This window comes from Dermacentor albipictus, chromosome 1 (genome assembly GCF_038994185.2).
Source record: "Dermacentor albipictus isolate Rhodes 1998 colony chromosome 1, USDA_Dalb.pri_finalv2, whole genome shotgun sequence".
Taxonomy (NCBI): Eukaryota; Metazoa; Arthropoda; class Arachnida; order Ixodida; family Ixodidae; genus Dermacentor; species Dermacentor albipictus.
In genome coordinates this window covers 185,689,208-185,714,417 of record NC_091821.1, presented here as the reverse complement: position 1 = coordinate 185,714,417, position 25,210 = coordinate 185,689,208, and the positions used below count along the sequence as shown (strand labels likewise).

Genomic DNA, 25,210 nt, shown 5'->3' with positions numbered 1-25,210 from the left:
GCACATTTCGTTCAACGGATAATGCGAATGTAGTTGACATTATATGGCAACAAGATTCCAAGCACGCTCAGTGATGATATCCGGGATTGACGCAAGGACAGCTGCAAAGCATTGAATGCTGCCTGCCTCATCAAAATTCTTTAGTCTGCAGGCTCTTCATCAGTGCTGCTCTCGTCAACCTACATCCCATCCTTAATGGCCTTGACTGTGTTTCCAAACAGATGATCACGTCAGTAGGGGGGAGGGGCTACCATAGCTGCTGCAGTGTACATACCCTCCCACACAGTGGTGCTTCCTAAATGAATTGCCGCTCGGTAGTGGTTACAGAGGTAAGTGTCGATGCCACTATGTGCACTTGTTATAAAGCAACAAATCAGCCCTTGGGGACACATTCTTTGGTTGTACAGACAAATTTGTCATAATGGTCTTCACTGTAGAGGCATTCACAATACACATAAAAGATAGGAATTTGGCCAGGGCATACAATATTTTTTGTTAGAGAGGTCATTTCCTTAAAGAGGTGTTTGTTGTAGAGACATTCGACTGTATAAAGTTTGTATATGTGCAGAAAAGTGGGGGGGGGGGGGGGGGGGGCTTTCTTGTGGCATTCTTAGCACTGCTCCAGTCACAAAGTTGGGAAGAGCATTCAATCAGCTACACGCAACTATGAATCTCATACCAGTTAATTTATACCAAGATAATGTGTCTGGATAAGTAGAGTGTATGCATTTCATGACAACAGTGCTTACATCTGGTGGTTCTCCCGGCTTTTCTGTATCCTTGGGGGTGTCTGTCTTCTCCTCAGCTTCCTCACTAGCATCAGAAGGCTTCTTTCGCTTCGCCACAGGCTCGGTATCATTCCATAAAGGTGTGCCCTCGTGTGACGCCGGTGCTTGTCCCTTGCGATACACTGAGCCGGAGATATGACATTATATAAGACAAGCAAGCTGACATGCAATAAAGTGTGCCCCAATGTGCAAAAATAAGAGTTTCCCAACTCTCTGTCCTGCACTTTGTTGCTCTGCAACTACCAGAATTGCAGCTGCTTTTTTTTTTTTTTCGAAATCCTATTCAGAAAATTCTGATAGCAATTAGCCTCTTGCTATTTCTAATAGCTACTGACCCAGGAATCGCAGCATGAGGCCTCAATATGTCAAGTATGTATTACTGAATGTAACAACACTACATAGGCATGAAGTGTGGCATGGCTTCATGGATTGACCTGACAACACTATTGGAGCAGCTGGTCACATGACATAAGCCACTGTAGTCATACTGGCAAACCAAGTTTTCGCTATAGATGTTGAAAGCAGAGCATGCTGAACCGTCTCCTATGCCACCAAATCATCCTTTCCATTCCACCTTGCATTTCTTCACATTACATATAGGACAAGATGAGCCACTGGCAAGAGAGAGAAAGAATGAGGGCCAGTTCACATTCCCAGAAAATCAACAATGGGGAGCCCTCTGATCCAGGCTTACTCCACATGATATCTGAACCTTTGCATGGGGCGGAAGGGAAAAAGACCTATTTTGCAGCACTGGAGCATATGGCAGCATATGTCTTGGCATATGCAGCTTTTGCAGGTGCAGGACGGCTAAAACCACTAAATGGTGCTGACCAGTATGCATCAGTTGTATGTCATACAAAGTGATCACCTGTCCATAAGTCATGGCGCTGCTTTGGCCAAATTAAACCATGCTGCATTTGGGCAAGCAGCCAGAATGATGGATGGTATACTTATTTGTTGCATGCTAAAACTGTTGAGGCTTCATACTACAATTACTTGGTTAAGACCTAGGTCTTAAAGCAAAAGGTGAGATATATATATACTTGGTGTCAGTAATAACCAACAATGAGAAGTCAGCAGGCACACACCAATTACTCGAAGAAGTCATAGTTTCATATGAAGGGTGCAGCGATAAGAGCAACAGCATGTTCATTCAAAAGTTATGCAGATCCCACGCAGTGTGGGAATTTATCTTATGCAAAGCATATTGAAAATAGTTGCCTCTACAGCTTCACTTAGTGTTCTGCAAAGCATTACCAGACGGACACAGTTGTCACATTTCAGGAATCCCCAACTTTCTGTGCACAAGCACAAGTGGATGCGAGAGAGAAAATCTGAGGGGCTTTTGCTATTTGAATGTCTGACTTTGCCTAGGTGCTATAGAGGAGAAGTTTATTTGCTCATTTTGTATGCATTTGTCCCTAGGCGTGCTGGCATTGTGGTTTGAGGTCGTGCGTGTGTGTGTGTTGATTGACCACAAGTTTTCCTCATGCTCCTTGGATGCTGCTGGCAAGTTTGTTGTTTCTTTGTCGCAATGGTAACATAGGCAATCATGCGATAGTCGTGAAGTAATCACCGAATCTGTGAGATTGACAACTTTCTCGCATCTGCAGCGCTCGTGTCGAGTCATTCATGCCGTATTATACCTTTCTCGTGCCTAAGGTGCTCTACCTTCCAAATAACATCACTGATTTTCCCGGGGGAGCAGTATTTTCGCTCATGCCAGGCTTTACGTATGCTGCTCTCCGTGACTTTTGAAAAGTCGCAGAGAGCAGACCCCCTTTGAGTTATACCCCTGTCAAGCGGGTAAGTTAAGTGCACTTACGGGGAGTGCGCTTCAGGACCTTAAGTGACACTTTAGGCTACGCGGTGCTAAACGGGAAAACAGAGTGCACTCACAGTTTTAAAAAATTGGCAACAGAATATCAGCACGTTTTTTGAAGATGTAGATTAAAACGAAAAAATTCTGGAAAGTGACTGTTTTATGTTGTATTACAAATAAAAACAACCATAATCTATATTTTCTCAAAAAATGAAAAGATCTTTATTATAGAGTGTTGCAACTCAATGCCAGCAAGATGAATGCCTAGCCAATCCACAACAAGATGGTGGCACACAACGAGACTGCACCTGATCCTGCTAAAACAGAATATAAGCAGGTTCTGTTCTGATTATATTGTTAAAAGCTGTTCAACAACTAAAATGAACTTGTCTCCTTTTTTATGCATTACATTTTCTACCATGTAAACCACTGGCGGTGAGGCTATGCACTCGGCCAGCAAAGCGCGTCCCGTGAACGCACTCTGACTGGATTTATTATGTTATTATGATGTTATTATGAAGGTAGAGCACCATAAGGCACAAGGAAGGTATAATCCGGCATCACCGACTTAGCACGAGCACCGCAGACGCAAGTCTTCATTCAAGACGTCCGACGTACCTTTAGACACAGCATTGAAGTTATCCGATTTGTCGTCAATTTCACAGCTTGTGGATGATCATCCCGCACACGACCTCAAACTGCAATGCCGGCACACCTAGGGACTAACGCATACAAAACGAGCATAGGAACTTCTCTTCTGCAGTACCTGGGTAAACTCTTTAGGCAATGTCGCTTTGAAAAAGATAAGTCCACTTCTCGAAATGTTGGCTTCCGCTTTTACCTTGTTCTCATTTTGCCCATTGTCTTGAATTTCCATCTCCCGCCTTCCCCATGTTTTCCCTAGGCAAAGTGCGACATTCAAGAAGCAAAAGCCACCCGCTTGTACTCGTGCCTATGCGCAAACGGCTGGCAATTCCTGACATGAGACATTCGCCCAGATGGACCAGCATGTTTGTGTAAGGTGAGCAATGGTGTGATGATGCAAGCATGTTTGTGATGATAGCAGCAAGCCTACGTTCAGGGTGATGGCATGAAAACTGATTTCCTTTACCTCTGCGAAAGACATTAAAGCCTGTTCTGTTACATTCTGGGCCAGTCCTTAAGGCATTACTACGTCACATCGCAACTCAAAGCGTTGGCTGCCACAAGCGAAAAAGGGGGATACTTGCACAGTCGCTTTTAAAAGCAACTTGTTCATACGTCATGTGATGCATGCGGAGGAGCATGGTACGGTTGACAGTTGTGTGTGCTGCATTTATGCATCTGTGACCTCACGAAAACTGGCGCACATGTTCTCACTTTAAGCAAATTGTTGAATGTGACGTGAAACACGCAATAATCATCTCAAAGCTCTAGTTTCTATTGGCATGAGAGAAGTATGCATGTGTCTGGGGCATAATGGAGCATCAGACCCTGCTGGAGGACACTGGTTAGAAGTTCATTATTAAACTTTTCATTTTTAAAAAGAAGAGGCTTTCTTTTTTAAACTAAGCTAGATGGAAACTTACCTACTGTTCATGGTATAAGGCAAAAGTTTGTATAAATATTACACAAAGTAAGGTTCGTATTTTTACAGGCAGTATAAATTAGCATTTGCTTACAAACCCCACACCTAAGAACACACACGAACCAAGTTCAATTTGCTTATGCACCTCACAACGTTGGCGAAATGAGGAGCACCAGCAGCAGAGAGCGCACATGCTTGTCCCAAAACGAACATTTGGTGCTGCCACTCCCTTTACATTTTCACTGCCACACCTCAAAAACTTGGCAGTCCACATAACTTCCGACACATGGTATGCGTGATGACAATGCACTTCAATGCACCAGAATTCTCACCCCAACTTCTGACATTTGCAGCTGTAGCAGGTCATATGACCTATAAAACTCAGCACCCAGGCCCATGTATCATCGCACCCAGCACAGCATGGCAACAGTGCAAGCATGCCTCGAGTATTGAAATAGATTTTACTGAGTGCCACTTTCAAATGTGTCTGAACACTGCATTAAATACCAAGTGTCTCATCGCTTTCAGTATAAATATGAAATACTATTTGTGCAACTACAAACGAAAGAGGCTTACTGCCAGATTACATTACTCATGCTCAGAAGCACCTTTTTCTTTTATCTTTATTAGTGCAGAACAGTTGCTTTCTGTTCTAGTTATGTACTACTGCCAAATATGAAGAAAAGCATTGTCAGCTGTATATATCGAGTAGCAAAAAATGGTAAGCACACTAAACGACTTTTTTTCATAAGCAGCTTCTTTTCACAAATGGCAAAATCTGAACTTGTCCCTGCTGCCTAAGAAATGTACGCCAAAATCAACTGGTCATATTAGAGCACTCTAGCAGCACTACAATGTTTGTATACCACAGCAATTGAGCTCCAGTGCCAGCAATAGTGGGCTACAATGGTGATAATGAAGCCAGATTACCACCGTTAAAACCCACATATTCTAAGAGCTTGAAAGTTGTCGTACATGACCTTTGTGGCCCGGCTGGATCACTCGGATATAACCAGCTGAAGATAGTGTGCACAAAAGATTCTGAATTTTTAATTTATTTTTTCATTTCACACAATGCTATTCTGGACTCTACAAATCACAACCACAATACTGCAGTGAGGTGACCAAGATGTGTGTTTTTAGCCACTGTTAGCAGATAGAGAAAATCCAAGGAGTAGTCATCCAGTTTTCACTTGGCTACAATACTGCTCAATGGTGCACAGTCTGGTCAACTAGCCAGCCTTGTGGCTTAGCATGCCCTTCACCTCAATTGTCGCTTTTCTATCACCCCATGCATGCAAATGCACTGCCAAAACTACAATCCCCATCCCCAATGTCTGCATTCTAAAAACATGACGCAGTGGAAAACTTCCCCAGGACACTGCCCATGCATACTGGTGGGAGTGACAAACACCCCGATACATATGATGTACACCAAAATGCAAAAAATACCATGTGATTTCAGTATGTCTAGCAAACAGCCATTTCCAAATTCCCTGAGTTTTCCACGTTTTCCCTAAGTGCCTTTGCAAAATTCCCTAAGTGACACAGAACGTTATTTTATGTTCTGACGGGCTGACACCATCTCGCCCAATGCTATCACTCTCTAGTAAGCATGTTAAATAATAAACAACTTAATCCAGTTTGAATGATAAGGAGTAGTGTATTTTATTCAAAAAGAAAACAGATGAGAGGGGTTAGTAAAATGCACAGCGAATAAAATATCAAGATGGTAAAACCCATTGCAAATCGAGTCGAACATTTTCAAATACAAATAAAAAGATGCATACAGAAGCAAATATTTTCCAATATGAGCTCTTTCTATCAACTAATCACAAGCTCATTGGTATGAGGCCTGAACTTTGCCACAAGTGAGATTCTCTCTCAGCAGCTGAAAAGTCAACCTCAACTGTCCCGACTTACTCTCAGCTGTGCACAGCACCTCAGTGCTGCATTTCACTCCTTTAAAGAGTTTATTTTCTTTTGGCTGAGGGACACCTGCAATTCGGTGTCAGCCAACACTTTGTTTTTTGAGCTCAAGCTCCTTCAAAAAAGCGGCGGCACACTTCCTTGCCCATTCATTCCTCAATGTGTCAGTCTTTTTTCTTCTCGTCCTCCTTCCAATGTGCGTTCACCCCACGGACCATTTGAAGCACCCTCCTGATCAGTTGTACAGTCAACGTCTGATTTTTCGAACTCCCTAGGGGCCGCGAAAGCGTCCGAAAATATGAATACATATATATAGTGCCCTTAGGGGGCTCAAATCGCCACAGGAACGTCTGAAAAAAGCTCTGAAGGCCTCCCAGTACACTTATTACGCATATCGGTGCTCGTACTCTTGACAGGTGACGGCGGGTGTACGCGTGTGTAATTAATGTATACATACTGTGTCCCATGACAATTGCCCCTTCTTAGGCTTGTTAAACTTCACCGCAATACTTTGCATATGCTTCACCGTGTAACATTACTTTATTGCGGTGAAGCTAACTTCCGGAAACCGGTATTTTCCAATGCACCGTGCTTTCCGAGCTTCGAAGCCAATCGCGATGCTTACAAACACGGAGTCTGTGTCATTGCTGACATCGGCGAATTCTTTCAATGAAAAACACAGCACAAACGGGAGGAAGCTTAATAGTGAATGTCAAAGCTGCTAGGCCCAGAGTTGCCGCAGTTATGCTACGGCTGCCAGCGGATTTGCGTGCAAGAGCGCCGTTTCGAGGCAGAGTGATTATCAAAATCGCGGCGGTGGTGGCTTTGATTCATGCCGTTTCGGACATGCAATAAAGGCAAAACATCAGAAAAATCAGATGGCGAATGGTTCTTGCATCCGAAATTTCAGACGTTCTTATACATTGACTCCATAAAGTACATGGTGGTGCCGCGAAGCCATCTGAATAATCGGGCATGTGCGGAAAATCGGTTGTTGACTGTACACTGGCAACTCCTCCAGCCGACAACACGGCATCAAAGACAATTCGTTAGAATTCCTCTCTGTTACTCGAGCCAGCATAGAGCGACTTTTGTTTCCTTTCAATAAAATTACAGTTAATTTTTTCATGATAGAAACACATATTCCCCGAGTATTTCCAGATTATTAAAAATCCTGGAGAATTCTCGGTTGGTAGACATCCTGGATTTGAGTAATACATTGGTCCACATCACATGCCCACTGTTCATCTTTTGGTCCCTGTATGTGCCCTTTTCCAGAAATAAATTCAGTTGCAAGTCAACACTAGTTTATTTCTCTTTACCTGTGCATGTAATCCTTGTGAGTGCTGCAGCTCTTCCATGTTATGCACAACACTAAATATTTCGATGACCATTCTACTTACAAAATGACCTTGAACTAACCTACCGTTACTGTATAATATGGCAGATGTCCCTTAACCCCTAAAAATGCAAGCAATTTCTTTTAGCCGCAAGCGCAATAACTCACGAGTTTTTCTATTCGACTGATAATACCATAATAGTACATGCATGTAACAGCCATTTCTTCTAAAGCCTTCAAGTCTCTCAATTACCTAAGTAGAAAATTGCATAACACTTTCTAATCTAAGGAAATTAGTTAACTCAGCCTTTGTTCATCCGCAAAACTGAATTCGCTTCATTCATTAAGATAATCTTATTTGTATGTTAGGAGCTGTTCAGAATAGAGCAGCCTGATTCATCTCGCTTAAATACAGCTGCCTTTTCAGCATTAGCCGAATAAAACAAGACATTTAACTTCAGTCATTGGAAACTCGATGTGCTATCACTCTTTCAAGTTCTTTTCACAGGTAAAGGGTGGTTGTCCTTTATGAAAGGGTACACGCGAGCGCATGGCCCGTGCTCTGTGGAGGCTGCTTAGAGCGCCAGCAGGTGGCAGCAAGGAGAAGCACGACTATTTGTGGTGTCATCTATAGGCGGCCAGGATAACCAGGCGTGGCCGATAGGCTCGTGCCTGCTAGAATTAGCTGGAACCCCCCTCGCATGACTGTTGTGCAAGGAGCGGGGCCTGTAGCAACGTCTGCTGCTACCAAACCACATTGGGTATGCAAGTGCACTGGAAGCGTGGAAGTGCCAACATACGCGCAGTAGTCATTTGGTACTCCTGGCGTAACTATGTCCTCGGAACTCTGTCCGTCCATCTGTCTGTAAAGTTTGACACAATGCACTGCATGCATAGGTATACATGAGGTAAATACATATATGGAGGTATGTATATATGAATGCCTTAAGACTATGTACGAGTACAGAGATTTATGATTATGACTATATATAGTGAATACTGAGAGGTATAAGTGTAATAAAGGTTAACAAAGACAAATAAGATTAGTTATGATAAAATTAAATAAGCATAACAATGAGTGAGTCTAATTAGAATAGTGATGCTGATTAAAATCAATTTATGTTAACTATTAGACTAATCAAGAGTTACTAAGGTTGTATCAGCAGAGCCTATATCAATAATAATTAAGGGTACCTTGAAATAAGTTAGACCGAATTAAGTTTTTTTAATTATTCCTTAGATACAAACACCTCCATCATAACTTTAACTAAGGCTGATTAATTAAGCAAATGTCATTATAAAAATAACTAAGCCTGATTAATGAATTAACGAAATAATTATGTTTATTTACCTATGCTAAAATTTCACCTGAGTGCACTTCTCTCCTAAACCGCTCTGAATCAGGTGAGGTTTATTCACGCTATGGGGGAAGTGGGAAGCCAGAGCTCCATACTGCAAAAAAGTACCCAGAAACTCTACTGGAGTTGCCAAAGTGGGCATAAGCCTAACACCAAATTTCAAGTTGGCCCACCCACAAACTTAAGCTGGCCCATCCCCAAAGTTCAACTTGGTCCACTACCAAATTTAAGTTGGGCCACCACCAAATTTAAGTTTGCCCACCACCAAACTTCAAATTGGCCCACTCCCAAATTTTGTTTGCCCACCCATATTATAGGCTTCCACATGCATTTTCTGCGGACCCTACGTATCTCTATGGTTACTGTCTCTAATCAATTTTTTTTTTAAATTGTTCCCGATTGCTTACAAAGCTACCAATCCTCTACATTTACACTATTATAAAGGCTAAATGTCATAACTTCGTACATTACGCTTTTTTGTGGAGATATAAGGCATTACACCTTTCGTGTGGCGGACAGATCTTGCTGCGGTATGCACCAAAGTATGCATTAAAATACGCTGACAGTGCCTATTAACCAGCGGGCATATGTTGGTACTTCTACATTCTCAGTGTGCTAGCGTACCGAGCGTGATTTGCAAGCAGGAGACGCTGCGTTGCAGGCCCCGCCTGTTGTGCATCCAGCTGGCATGGGAGGCAGTCCAGCAGCCGCTAGCCTATCAGCCGTGCCTGGTTATTCTGGTCGGCAATAGATGACACTACAAGCAGACGTGCTTCCCCTTGCTGCCTGTTGCTGGCACTCTAAGCAGCCTCCTCAGAGCACAGGCCATGTGCTCGTGTGTTCCCTTTCATAAAGGACCACCCTGTACCACTGCACATATCACAATGCCTTTACAATATGCGCAGTTTCCTGCACATTCATGGTCAAATGCAAGCATTTAACTCACCACCATTGCTTTGTTCTACTGTCCATTGGAACGATCTTCTAGACCACACAGCATTCATATCGAACCACAAAACATTTCACAATAACTTCAATATGCTGTACTCCTAATATTGTATGTTTCACTGTATTATAACTCTGTTTCTAACCTTTGTATCTGATGGTATTTCTTTCCCAGATTATACATATATATATACATAAATGTTACCCCCTGTACTCAATGCTCTCAAATGGGACTATAAAGTATTGTGAATGAATAAATAAGTAAATAAACAAACAAACTAACTAACTAACAAATAAATAAGTAAACAAATAAATAAATAAATATAAACAGAAAAGTCAAAACTTGGTTTTAAACAGCTACCTCATTCCACAGCACCTAATATGTTTCATGTTTAGTGAATTAATATTAAAACAGGCGCATTCACAAGGCTAAGTTTTGCAACACTTCCGAGTCAAGACACAAAAATGTGCATTATTAAAACTGTGATAACACACAATAGCATAAAAAAAGAGAAATCCGTTTTCCCTGGTAGTCATGCTAGCATGCAGAAAGTTCCTAGCTCATTTCAGCTGCAAGCAAAAGCTCCTTTCGGCAGTCTGTATGAAACTAACAAGCGAGAAAAAAGTAAATGGCACAAAAGTATGGGAAGGTAGAACACCTGTATCTTGGCCAGAGTCTTTCACCGTTTCTGTTTCAGTCACCTTGTCTGAGAGATATTGGCCAAAGTCCGAAATCTGATGTGTGTCAAAAACACTTCTCTCTTTCCACACACTAAGAATTCTCCGCAAGCCTGCATGCGTCTTCTGGTCTGTATCTCTCCTGTTAAAAAATGCGGCATGAAGTCAAGCATGACGCCACGTCTGTGCTCCTGCACAAGGCACAGAACAAATATTAAATACAATGGCTACAAAAAGAAAAATATTGCAACACTCCTAACCCACAACACCACATGACACACACAACTGGCGCAATGTCTCATTGTAGTACAAGAGGACTCTGTCGGCATGATGACATTTCTGCTGCCCATTTCACCAACACACTTGTAAACTAAGAAGGCACTGCAATGAACCTTTACTGCAAGGTTCTGCACCATCACCTAGCGATGGCGACTAGACAACACAAAAATAATATTAACTGTTAATAATAACTGTAAAAATAATATTTGTAGAAGTTAATTTTAATAAGTTGGAGCCCTTTCATAAATCTTTCAATTAACAAAGCATTTTTTTTTCATTGTATAAAAATAAGATCTCATTAATATGTTCTCTTTAATATCACTTGCGATCATTGTTTACTGTGCTATACTGTTAAACAAGGGACAAAATAATAGAAATTGACACACGTGTATGCAAATTGCAACTTTATAGTTTCATGGTGAAGAGTGAAAATTCTGCATCTCTTGTAGCAAAGTAGACAGTTTGGCGAGTTGGTTAATGTTATTTGAAATAGCACAAACGGTACGAAAGACATCGGAAGAAATTTGTCCTGTGTACTTCCTTCCGTGTTTTCAGCCCAGTTGACGCCATTTCAAATATGTTCATTTCCTGTTACTATTCAGCTGCAGCAGCTGCAAAAGGCAATTTGCAGCTTTCCCCTCCTCTGGCATTTCACATGCTTTTATGAAAGCATACAAACTATGTTCGAAACAGTGGTTACTCTATGAAACTGTGTTACTTGGGTCATCACGCACAGTATTTCATTAGTTCTATCAATGATTCAGGGCTAACCCATTCTAAGAAATGTCCCGATTTATTTAATACAAATTCCAATAACGCTGTTTGCCACAGCATTGAACAATGGATCAGTTTTGTTATGCTATATAAGCAGATTGTTTTCCAAGTTGAACACAAACTGCCCAAAAAGAATAGCAGCTTATACACTCTTTTCATATTCCCCCTTCTTCATGCAATTTGTGCTTAAAAGTAGTGTGTGTCATTTGCAATACCACATAGCCAACAAGCCTCTGTTATAGTTCTGTTACATGACAAGCTCTTAGCAATGTTTTTCTTCATTTGATTACCAGTTAATTAGCAAATGTTAGTCCTCATTGGTGCCTGAAAGTTATGTAGGTGGGTATTTAGGTACCAAAGATGCCCAAATGAGGACTATAACTTTTAATAAAACTGTAAATATCTTCGGAATGCTTAGTGACTGTTTTTCAGCTACACTTTCTGCACTAGTTCAAAAAAGTGCAGAGCTCTCGCATTTAATCCTAATATAGCATCCATGTTCTAATAGATCAGATCCCATTCTCAGACCAGCTTCACACAAACATTTTGCAGTAGTGCACCTGCGCTAGAAGTGCAGGTGCTGTGCAACATTTTTACTGCAGACTATGCAGCAGTTAGAGAGATTAGCTGCATCGAGACAAACATTTTCCATTCAATTCATGCAATCGGAGCCTAAAGATCAGATTATGAGAGAGAGACAGAAGAAAGAGGAAAGGCTGGGAGCAGACAATGGGTCTCTACAAGGGCTATGTGAAACAAGACGGTGGGCATTACAGGCAGAGGTTTAAAGTTTTGTGCAAATGCTTGCCATATCTGGCAATAACTTCCACAACTGTGTTAGTGATGATGGTGTGTCCCTTGCATCTTGTCAATACTACAACTTAAGGAAGATCAAGGTAGCAGTACCAGCACTGCTTCATAGTTCAAGCAAGTTTGCTTGGAAGTGTGCAGTTGTCGAAAGTTCACTCCTTTCAAGCAAGCATACATGTTAATACAGGTTTCCTTTACAGCTTCACAATGAGCTGTAATGTATGAATATCAATAAAAAACAATTGTTCTAAAATTGGTCTGCACTTTACCAGAAATGAGACGCCATATAAAGCTTTACAATCAAGCGCACATGGTAAACATGTTCAACTTGAAGTGAATAGCTCTAGGACTAAATAAGCGAAGATTCACTGCCCCCTGCTGTCACCCTGGCTAAATTGCAGCTTATTTGGGCATAGACAACTGAAACTGGAGCTCTGATCATCCGATAAGTAAAGGTAGTTCAGTAGTTCAAGCACAGTGTCAGTGTCACAGTGTGAAGAAGTATTGCAAAACTGTTCACCCTGAAACTCTGCCAATGCCAGTGTCTTACATCATCTTGCACATGCCACAAGCACTGCATTGAACACTTCACTGATACCTTACTTTAATGCTGTAACATGGCACACATCAGGGCTTTCAACTAAAGTAAAGAAAAAAATAGAAAAAAAAACGAGAAGAGGCTTTCTTGAAACACTATACTTCCACATGTTGCAGCATCACTCAACATACCCAACTCCTTAACTGGGGACTTTACTTTTCATAGATAACCATGCCTGCTTGCATTTCTGCTATGACATTTCAAAAACCATCAGCTTGTTTGGCATTAGGCATCTAAGTTGTCATAAAAACTGTCCTAAAGATATCTTGCTACTCCACAATGAACTTGAGCAAATGAAGTTGCAAATGAAGCAACTACTACAGGGCCCACACATCCCCATTGCTATGAAACTGCCTATCCTGAGCACGGTGCTGCAGATTCAAAGCACCCATGCTGCAACCTCAATGTTATTCGCTGGAAACAGCCAATTTTGATCATCACATTGTGCACATACAAGAACTAAGCATTGCTTTCATTATGTTGTAGAGGCAGTAGCACTATACTGCAGCGCTGCCACTCGAGAACCACAGTTACAAAAACCACAGCACTAGGACTTAGGGCCACAGTAATTCATGTGACACAAACTCAGCTGTGAGCGATTAAGGACACAGAGGAACCCCAGAGTACTGGAGAGGGAAAACTCAGCTCAGCTGGTAGCAGTCATTGCTGCAAGATGACCGATTTTCTATTTGCACCACTTTCTTCAGTAATCATTCATTCTTGCCCTTCTATCTCATCCTATTTTCTTTTGTGGGCTAGTGACACAAACTATATAGAAGAAATCAAAAACTATATCAATAAAGAAAGGCGTCGGGCAGAGAGATACGATCTCTCCAATGCTATTCACAGCGTGTTTACAGGAGGTATGCAGAGACCTGGATTGGGGAGAATTGGGGATAAGAGTTAATGGAGAATACCTTAGTAACTTGCGATTCGCTGATGATATTGCCTTGCTTAGTAACTCAGGGGACAGCAGGCTGCCATTATCCCTCAAGAGAAAAGTTTATAACAGCTGTGTCTTACCAGTACTCACATACGGGGCAGAAACCTGGAGGCTTACGAAAAGGGTTCTACTTAAATTGAGGACGACGCAACGAGCCATGGAAAGAAGAATGATAGGTGTAAAGTTAAGGGATAAGAAAAGAGTAGATTGGGTGAGGGAACAAATGCGAGTTAATGATATCTTAGTTGAAATCAAGAAAAAGAAATGGGCATAGGCAGGACACGTAATGAGGAGGGAAGATAACCGATGGTCATTAAGAGTTACAGAATGGATTCCAAGGGAAGGGAAGCGCAGCAGGGGGTGGCAGAAAGTTAGGTGGGCAGATGAGATTAAGAAGTTTGCAGGGACAACATGGCCACAATTAGCACATTACTGGGGTAGTTGGAGAAGTATGGGAGAGGCCTTTGCCCTGCAGTGGGCGTAACCAGGCTTATGATGATGATGATGACAAACTGCAGCACACCTTTAGATCCACCCTCCATCATGAGGTTGTGACAGATATTGGTACGAAAGATGCGCTTTCCACTTGAAGGGCTGACACCAGGAACACTCTAAGTGCGCACTAATGAGTTACTTGTAACACTGACTTCTGTGTTAACATGATTGCATCTGCTTTATTGTAAAGGGCATACATCACCCCCCCCCCCTCCACCTCATGCTGCAGCCATTTTGCTTCTTTGCCACTCAAATATTCAACAAAGAGACAAGCAGAGGCACAGTGAAACACGAGGCTACCATCTTTGTCACTCCAAAAATAGCCTAGAATACTTTCCTTTACAGGAAGGAAAGGCAAGGTACCAATCCCGATATGTGTGATGGTTCAGGCAAGATGCCTTTGGAAGTCTTGCTAGATGCATGTTGTGAAGGGAGAACACAGTATCATACTTGGGCTAGGTCTTTAAGAATCATAGTATCATGCATAACAGGCCAACTAAATTTATAAGTGGAGATTACTCAAGCAGTAATTAAATGTTTTATCTAGAAGACTAATTTTATCACTAACAAAATAAATTGCTTTATGCAAGAAAAAGGAACAGCAAACAACTCTGCAATATTTCAACAAAAAATTAGATAATTAGAGGACCTGAAATTTCATTATCAGTAAAAGCAACACAAGACCTACATCAGCACAACCTATGGGCCACCTTAATGGAAGTATCTTTCCTCTTTGAGACCAACTGCAAGAGTAACACCTTAACACATAAGCTAGAATGTGTGCATTATAGCACACATGCTAGCATGTGTGCTTCAGCAGTGCCTACCCTTATCCCTTGAACAAAAAGCATCAACACAAGAAGGCTGTCAAATAACAGCAAGTCAAAAACAAGGGATAAACGTAATACATATAGACTGTGTTCACTTCATTTTTTACGCACTGTTATTTGACGATCATGAATAACCAACTAGCCTAAACTTCAGCTCTAGGCAAGGAGATCACTGGCTTTTTATTTCCACAGTTGGCGTTGTTTAGGCTGCTAGTTTAGTAGGCAGTGACCGAATCATCACAACTTAAGCAGCAACTTCTATGGAGAAAACTTTAACTAGTATTTTAGATGTTAAAGGCAGTTCTCACAGTACTTCAATGACATATAAAAGAACAATGCTAATCACTCCAAGAACCACTCCACCTTCTCATCTTTAGAAGGAACTGACACATTGCATGTGGCTTACGTGTATATATAAGGGACCAATCCAAAAGTTCCACCAGAAAATAGAACCTTCAACAACAAGACAAAGTGTAACATATTGATTTGATAGTAGATTGTTTTCTTAAATGTACTAATAAACAAAACCACTCAAAAGATACACAGCTCTGCCACTAAGTGCCATGCAATTAACATTAAAATCAAAGTTGCACTTTCATTAGGATACCAGAAGTACAGTGAAGGGAAGCGTACACTGAAATGTGAGCAAAGGCTTTAGCCAGAACAGTAGCAAACTCCCTGGTGAATTCAGGTCCTTTCTTCTTGCTATTCTGGATGACATCATTCGCAAGATACATAAACGTCAGCTTCCGAGCTGGTTTGGCTGCAAAGGAAAAAATAAATGTGCAGACTTTAATGAGTGAGCGCTCAAACTATGCACTGCACAAGACTAGCTACCAGAGACTGCATGGAAAAAAAATTGAAACACTAGCACAACAGCATTCTGCACCTTGCAACATTTAAAAAAGTAAATATCAGCCAGATATATGCAGATTTCACTTCAGTGTGATAAAATGCACCAGGGCAGCAGACACCTACATATCTCTTGCTGTGTTGCCTTAACCACTAAAAGGAATAAAAGCATAACACATAAAACTGCCAGTAAACATGGTATGATTGTGGACCATAGAATTGTCAACATGGATCAAGTTAAGCAAAAACATGCAAAAACATAAAAATACAGTACCTAGAACAGCGCTTTTAGCATCTGCATTCACCTCATCTGAGCATGTGACACAAATAAATTTATATCCAGTTGCAAGTGAACATACTGATAGATGTTTTCAGACAGGCAAAGCTTGAATCTTCTCACGAGAGAACACATAAAAGAGCAATGATACTACACACAAAGCCACGCCATTACCACTTTTTTCAGAGTGACTGGCTCATGCACATGCATAAAAATTTCAGCAAAATAACCTTTAGGTCACAAGTTGCGTTTATTCATTTACAAGACACGAGGGGTACCAACACAAGCAAAAGTTTGGAGACCAATGGAGCTCCAAAAAAAAAAAAAAATTTTCTTCGCAGCCTGGCCATGCCGGCTGAAACCAAGTGGTAGAGCCTATGCTAGTGTTTGACCAATCCAGTGAATCGAAGCAATTCCACATTAGAGAACTGTTCTAGAAGAAATTTGCATTTTCTGGTGACACTGTAGTCTCCAAACTTTTGCTTGTGGGTGTAGATACTAGACTAAGTTAGACCTCTGCATGCATTAAAGAAGGAATTACATTTTCAGGAACTGCCACACATATCTATATGCCTGGCATGCTACTCCAGGATCAGGAACTGCCACACATATCTATATGCCTGGCATGCTACTCCAGGATCACAAAAGAAAGGATAAAAGAAAAGAAAGGATAAAAGAAAGGAGAAAGAGGAAGAAAGGATATAGTAAAAAAGGGAAGGTTATGTGTGCGTGCACGCACACACACACACACAAAGGCAACATTATCTTGGGGTCAGGGAGCACCGTGTGATTAAAGAAATGTCAGGAGTGACATTTAAGGTATTCTTAAAGGCAGTCCTGCACATGTAGCATATTGGAATACTGCGCCAGTAATCTCAATGAAAATGACTTCAAAAATCAAGTGAAACAAATGCAACGCTGGCATGAACAATCATCATGCCTTTTGAGACCATGTGATAAAAGGCATCCCCTAAAAAGAAAGAGAGAAAAAAAGAAACTTTACGAAGTGCCCATATTGTTATTCTGTGTCACACCAAAGAAAACACTAAAAATTCATTTCAATGGTGAACACAATAGCTGCTTTTTTTGCACCCTACTTTAACGTACTTAGATACAGTAGCAGGAAAGGTTGTTAGTGGCACCTACATGTACCTGAGACAAACTCTGTTTGGTGGCTTTATGTGCAGGGCTGATAGCATCTGTTAATCGTGCATTCGCTGTTTCTAAAACTCTGAACTACAAAACTTCTCACTTATTGCACTTTTACATGACATGGTTGCATGATAAAAGTTGTTTTTCATTGAGCTCGTTGTTTTTGTAAATAACTGAACTGCTTCACTATGTACAGGTGCATGGATGGATGGATGGACGGATACAACTTTGTTGAATGTTCAGCAAAGTTTAACACAATCCGGGCTTAGGTCTCTCATGGAGGAATGTCAAGGCCCTGCCTCAACATCGCCTCACGGGCTGGCTGGACTGCCCATGTCTGGATGCCGAGGTCTCAGCTGCACAGAGCTGCAGCCCACCTCTACAACAGGGTCTCCAGAGTAGCTGCCATCCTTCTTATATTTACATTGTACTCCCACAACATGTGTTTGAGTGTTGCTGGCCCTTCCGGGCAGAATTTGAACGTGTCGTCCTGGTGTTTATCTGGGAAGGTACGTTTCAGATGGAATGGTTAGGGAAGGTGTTCATTTGGAGCTGTCTCCAGGCGACCGCCTGCCTCCTGTTCAATCTGGGACTCGACAGTCCTCGCGTTTTAGATATGCTTTGGTTATTGTATCTAGTGAACCTGTCCCGTTCTGTGCGAGGAGTGTTCGCTATCGTGCGAGAGGCATTGCGCTGTTCGGCGCTCTTGCCTCACGCCGTCTGGTGCACTATCTGATTAAGGTTCAGGAGTGTGTCGTCTTCCGTGGTGACATGCGCGGGGAACTATACGATCGTTGAGCTTGCGGTTTCGGGTTATGGTTATGCATTTCTGCTGCTAAGCATGAGGTTATGGGTTTGATTCACAGTTGCAGCGGCCACATTTCAGTGGGGGGGAAATGTAAAAATACTTGTGCACTGTGCCTTTGGTGTACATTAAATAAAATACCCAGATGGTCAAACTTAATCCCAAGCACCACACAACTGTATTCTTCGCCAACTGTGCAAATTCGGGACATTAAACCACACAATTAAATTTTTAATTTACAATAATATATGCACCTGTACACTGCGAAGCAGTTCAGATAGTTACAAAAACAATGAGCTCAATGAAAAACAACTTTATCATGCAACCATGTCAGCTTAAAAGTGCAATAAGTGATAACTTTTGTAGTTGGTAGTTTTAGAAACGTCAAACGCATGGTTAACAGATGCTATCAGCCCGGCACATGAAAGCAGGCAAGCAGTGTTTGTGCTAGGTACATGCTGGTGCCACTAACAGCATTTCCTGCACCTATATCTAAAACCAAGTTATGATTATATATCCAAGTACATTAAGGCAAGGCAACCAATCAAGTAACCTTTTGATTATTCAGATATAAAAACTGCAATTATCGTTAACCACGTAAATGGCTAATTCATATAGGTGTTTGTACTTGTCTGGGAATGCTTTCTGCATTTCAGTAACCAATCTTTTATGACAGCATCACACCAAGTGCAGTTACCTTTTCTGGCAGTATGCTCAGAAAGAGAAACAGTGAAATTGAAAAAGAAAAAAAAAGATTGTTCTAGGGTTTTATGCACTAAAACCACAATCTGATTATGAGGCACGCCACAGTGCGGAACTGTGGATTAATTTTGACCGAACCAAGGTTCTTCAACGGGCACCTAAATCTAAGCCCACGAGCATTTCTGCATTTCACTGCCACCAAAATGCAGCCACTGCGGCCAGGATCTAACCTGGAACCTTGAGCTCAGTAGCGTACCATAGCCACTAGACTACCATGGCTAGTAGTGAAACTGTAAAATTCAATAATGAGAGCAATGAAAGAAATCAAATTTATTTCCGAACATTGCCTCCCAATAGCATAAACTTCATAATAGTATCAGCAAGTGGCTGTTTGATTGTGGGGGAAAAATGGCAAGAGGAACAAGCAAAGAGCCACTGGCTGCAGTCTTTTCATTCTGTCAATGAGCTTACAGTGTTCTAATTATGGAATTTGGTGTCCCTAAGCAACACCATGGCTACGAGAGACGCCATAATGAAGAGCTCCAGGTTGGTTTCCAACCACCAGGGGTTCTCTAACATGCATCCAATGCACAGAAAACATGCATTTCGCATACTGCCCACATCAGAATTGACCTCACAGTGGACATGAGGGCTGCAATGTGGGCTTGTTCATAATGCAACTCGAATAGGTTTACCAGAGCACAATTAAATGACAAATAAAAATCCATGCGTGTCTTCTTTTGTCCTGCCCTTTAGTCACGCTACCGTAAACCTACTCACAGTGGAAGCAACAGTGTTACGCATAGTGTGGTGGTTTTTTTTTTTGTGAATATATATATATATATATATACATATATATATATATATATGACATCACAGAGATTTTATTCAGACAACAGACATTTGATTTCTGCTGTCAAAATAATGCTGTCTATGCTAAGAACGTAGGTAGCTTATTACAAGCCATCCATGCACTTTTAGTGTGTGTGTGCGTGTGTTTTCCGCAATTCTTCCCTTACAAGTGTGTATTTGACCCGTACAACTTAATCAGCAAACAAAAATGAAGCCATTTTGTAAGCTTTAGAGGAAATGAAAAAGAAAACTAGTACAGTGCCTACGGAACCCGGAACTGGGAATTAAGTGGAATTATTCATTTCTACAGTGTATTTCTGCTACAGCAGGAATAAATCGAATGCAAATCACTCATTTTTCCACAACAAATAAATAAGCTGAAATAGATGCCTGCTTCAGTGACTTTGACCTTTTCTGCTTGAAAGAACTGCTATGGTTATCGTGCTACCTGCAAATGTCAATGAATGAACAATCCACCTGCAGGCCATGGAACGTATTATGCAAGTCCACTTGGCACTGCTGCCAAAACAACCGAACTAATTCTGTCCAAATAACAACTTTAATGAAACATTAAATGTACTTGGGACACTTCATGTGCAGCAGTTTTTTAAGCCCCTATAGATATTTTAAAGATAGCAGCGACTGAACACCACGGCAAATACAACGATAAAATCCACACGTTCTACACGGTGGCCGACCGCAAGACACGAAAGAGCGAGCCGCAGCATTTTCACAATACCAATGTGCTACACTACGCCAGTTACAGACGGTTAAACAGATCTAAATCGTTCACACCCAGCACAACACACAATATTTTAAAAAGCCGTCTACCTTTCTTGAGTTCTCGTAGCCAGACGTGCACAATGGTCTTGTGGTGTTTTCGGTGATGAATAAGCCATAAAGACAACGTCTGGATACTCTGCTGCGAGTTGTTTAGCTCAGCTAGCTTCCGTTCCAATGCAGCCTCCGTGAAACCGGACATGTTGCGGTCTAGACGATCAGCGCGATGAACAACATATCCCAACAGAACTCGAAGCTGCCATTTTGTTCTATGCTGATGCCTCGTCAAGGCTTGCACAGCTAGCCACATAGGATATGCCTCCCGCACTTCCCAGATGGCGCTGAAAACGTGTCAATTATTAGCGCTCTTCACGCCATCTTTAATTCTTTATTACTTTCCGGTGGTACAAAACAAAGAGCAGTTCAAGCTAGAAATAAATTGCGTAGGTGGCCTAGAATGTTCCTGTACTGTTCCTGTACAGAATTATGAAGCTATCATGTCTGCAGCTAGTGTGTCAGACTTACCTTCGAAATTGTGTGACGCAATTTACTTTGAAAATTCTTGCGCTTGGCGGAGGGCCTAGAATGATGATGTATATTTCTCTATGGCTACACTGGCTACACTTCCTACAATTAACCTATGGTCCTCAATCTTCAGCAGCTGCGGAGCACCTGATCAAGGCGGCGGTCAGACCTGTAACGCTGCTACAGTGGCCTGTAACGCAGCAGAGGCTGCTAAGAATCTGGACCCGGACAGGCCGCCAGTGGAAACTGACCCTGGCAACCTTTAACACCCGAACTCTGGCGAGTGAGGCTAGCTTAGCAGCAATCTTTGAGGTACTATCAGACATTGTTTGGGATATCATTGGCCTTAGTGAGATTAGAACTGGTGAAGCTTTTGCATTGCTGACTGAGGCCAGATAAGAAGCAATACGGGGTAGGATTCCCAATTCATAAGGGCTTAACGGGCAACATTGACGAACTCTACAGCATTAATGAGAGGGTAGCAGTAGTCGCAATCAAACTTAATAATAGGTATAGAATTAAGGTAGTACAAGCCTACGCTCCAACATCCAGTCACGATGATGAAGTAGATCAGTTTTACGATGTTGAATTAGCGATGAGAAAATTGCAAACTCAGTGTACTGTAGTAACAATCTACAGCATTAATGCAAAAGTGGGGAAAAAGCAAGCTGGTGGACGCGCAATTGGCAACTATGGCATCAATTCTAGGAACGCTAGAAAGATGCTGGTAGAATTCGTAGAAAAGAAAAAGCTGCGAATAATAAACACCTTTTTCAGGAAGCGTAGCAACAAAAAGTGGACCTGGAAAAGCCCTAACGGTGAAATAAGAAATGATATTGATTTCATACTTTCTGCCGATTGCAGCATGGTGTGGTATGTAGAAGTGATAGGTCGGGTAAAGTTCAGTGATCATAGGTTAGTGAGGGCTGGGATTCACCTCAATTTGAATAGAAAAAGAGAAAAATTGGTCAAGAAGAAACAGGTCAACCTAGCGGCAGTAAGGGTAAAAGCAGACAAATTCAGGCTGGTACTTGCAAACAAATATGCTGCCTTAGATCAGAGAGATGAAGATGACATAGAGGCAATGAATGAGACCGTAACTAGGCTGGCTTCAGATGCAGCAATTGAAGTGGGAAGCAAGGCACCAAGGCAACCAGTAGGCAAGCTCTCCCAAGTAACAAAGGACCTAATAAAGAAACGACAAAGACTGAAAGTGTCCAACTCGAGAGATTAGACAGAATTCGTAGAACTGTCAAAATTGATCAACAAGGCGAAAATAAGTGATATTCGAAATTATAACATGAGAAAGACTGAAGAAGCAGTAAAAAATGTATGCAGCCTGAAATCAGTGAGAAGGAAACTTGGCATAGGACAAACAAAGATGTATGCACTGAAACATGAGCAGGGTAATATCAGCAATCTCGAAGGTATAGTAGAATTTTATACTGACCTGTATAGTACCCAGAGGAGCCAGAATGCTTCCATTCGAAGCAGTAATGAACAGGATACAGAAACTCCTGCTATAACTAGCAACGAGGTCAGAAGGACTTTGCAAGACATGAAACGGGGAAGAGCGGCAGGAGAAGATGGAATAACATTCGATTTAATCAAAGATGGAGGAAATATCATGCTTTAAAAGCTTGCAGCCCTTTTTATGCAGTGCCTCACGACTTTCAATGCACCAGAGAACAGGAAGAATGCCAACATTATACTAATCCACAAGAAGGGAGACATTAAAGAATCGAAAAATTATAGGCCCATTAGGTTGCTTTCAATATTGTATAAAAAATGTATTCACCAAGATAATTTGCAATAGAGTAAGGGCAACACTGGACTTTATCCAACCAAGGGAACAGGCTGGCTTCAGGAAGGGATACCCTACAATGGATCACATCCATGTCATTAATCAGGTTATCGAGAAATCCGCAGAGTACAATAAGCCTCTCTATATGGCTTTCATAGATTACGAAAAGGCATTCGATTCAGTAGAGATACCAGCAGTCATAGAGGCATTGTGTAATCAAGGAGTACAGACCCCTTACGTAAATACCCTGGAAAATATCTACAGAGATTCCATAGCTACCTTAATTCTACACAAGAAAAGTAGGAAGATACCCATAGAGAAAGGGGTCAGACAAGGCGACACAATCTCTTCAATGCTATTCGCTGCGTGCTTGGAAGAAGTAGTCAAGTTGTTAAACTGGGAAGGCTTACGAGTAAGGATCGACGGCGAATGTCTCGGCAACCTTCGGTTTGCCGAGGACATTGTTCTATTCAGCAACACTGCAGTCGAGTTAAAACAAATGATTGAGGGCGTTAACAGAGAAGATTAATATGCAGAAAAATATAATGATGAATAGCCGGGCAATGGAACAAGAGTTCAGGATTGCCAGTCAGCTTCTAGAGTCTGTGAAGGAGTATGTTTACCTAGGTCAATTGATCACAGGGAAACCTGATCATGAGAAGGAAACTCATAGAACAAAAATGGGTTGGATTGCATACGGCAGACATTGTCAGCTCCTGACTGGAAGCTTACCATTATCATTGAAAAGGAAGGTGTGCAATCAGTGCATTTTATCGGTGCTGAAATATGGGGCAGAGACTTCGAGACTGACAAAGTAGCTTGAGCACAAGGACTGTGCAAAGAGTGATGGAACGAAGAATGCTAGGCATAACATTAAGAGACAGAAAGAGAGCTGGTTTGGATCAGAGAGGGTATAGCCGATATTCTAATTGATATTAAGAGAAAGAAATGGAGCTGGGCAGGTCGTGTAATACGCCGGTTAGATAACCGTTGGACCATTAAAGTTACAGAATGGGTACCAAGAGAAGGAAAACACAATCAAGGACGACAGAAGGCTAGGTGGAGCGATGAAATTAGGAAATTTGCGGGCGCTAGTTGGAATCAGTTGGCGCAGGACAGGGGTAATTGGAGATCACAGGGAGTGGCCTTCGTCCTGCAGTGGACATAAAATGGGCTGATGATGACACTTCAACATACGTGTGTGCGTGATGCTTCTTTATTGTATGTGTACGTCGCTTGTAGTGGTACTACTTATCAAATGTACATCCATGGACTTTGACAGGGTGTAAAGAGGCGGATATTTTTTCAAGTATTTCTTTTATTACTTCCTCTTTTGGCATTCTCGAATCCTTTAAATTCGGACAAACAGGTTGTGTTATCAATGTCCGAGTGCTCAATATCGCCCTTTCCTCTTATTCTACTACAATAATGCACTTGATTTGGGGGGGTCACACACGAAAACCATTTTGTTCTGCCACCTCACTATTATTAGGCCATAGCCAGAAGCGACCAGAACCATTTTATGGCTAGGCCTCAACTTCCTGCCAAAACTTGCTTGCAAAAGCAAGTTTCAAAGAGAAAAGAAAAAAAATATATATATAGATATATATTTCTCACAGAAAGCTCCAACAATCAAGGGCAATTTCTCAGCCACATAGCATTCTTCACCCATTGCCAGAAGACAGTCAATGATCATTAAAAATAAGGAATTGGAGACAAAACTGACAAAGATCCATTGCACCAGCAGAGATCATAATTTGCGTAACCTTTAATTTGACGAACAAAATTGCACAAATTTTTATTGACATTGGGGGCATGTTATAATTGCATAATTGAGGTCAGTCAGTACTTAAAGCATAAACTCTTCTGTAAAAATTTGCCTTACACCAGTTTAAAGAAATAAGCTTGGAGTATGCAGCAAAATGCATTGCAATTCCAGTTCTCATGCTGCAGAAAAACAAAGTACACAAAACAAAACTGCTACAGCATTAGACGTAGTAGTTCTGCGGAAACCCGCAAGGTGGAGAGAAGTAATGAATAAAGGGAAAATGAGACATCCACCTGTTCGTAGCAATTGCTACAAAGGAAACCCATACGGGTTCCTCGAAAGAAAAGCCTCATAGTTGAAGAAAAATTCGTCCTGGTTCGGGACACGAACCCGGGACCACCGCCTTTCCGGGGCAGCCGCTCTACCATCTGAACTAACCAGGCGGCTAGCAGATGGCAGGGCGAAGTCGAATTTGTCGACAACACGAAGCAAAAGCAAGAGTTTGACGTAGTAGTTCTGCGGAAACCCGCAAGGT

The 25,210-nt window shown here is 41.7% G+C and overlaps 1 protein-coding gene across 1 annotated transcript in view; it reads right to left on the bottom strand.

Annotated features, from left to right (window-relative positions):
• The window catches only part of LOC135921946 (regulation of nuclear pre-mRNA domain-containing protein 1B), a 53,914-nt gene extending 33,048 nt beyond the window's left edge, over positions 1-20,866 (bottom strand). Inside the window, exons 1-4 of the mRNA XM_065456372.2 lie at positions 20,630-20,866; positions 15,792-15,921; positions 10,411-10,571; positions 750-910 (exon numbers count right to left, since the gene is read on the bottom strand). Of these exons, the coding sequence (XP_065312444.1) occupies positions 750-910; positions 10,411-10,571; positions 15,792-15,921; positions 20,630-20,780 (603 nt within the window). The 5' untranslated portion in view covers positions 20,781-20,866. The remainder of the gene's footprint in view (positions 1-749; positions 911-10,410; positions 10,572-15,791; positions 15,922-20,629) is intronic.
• Between the last annotated feature and the right edge of the window lie 4,344 nt (positions 20,867-25,210).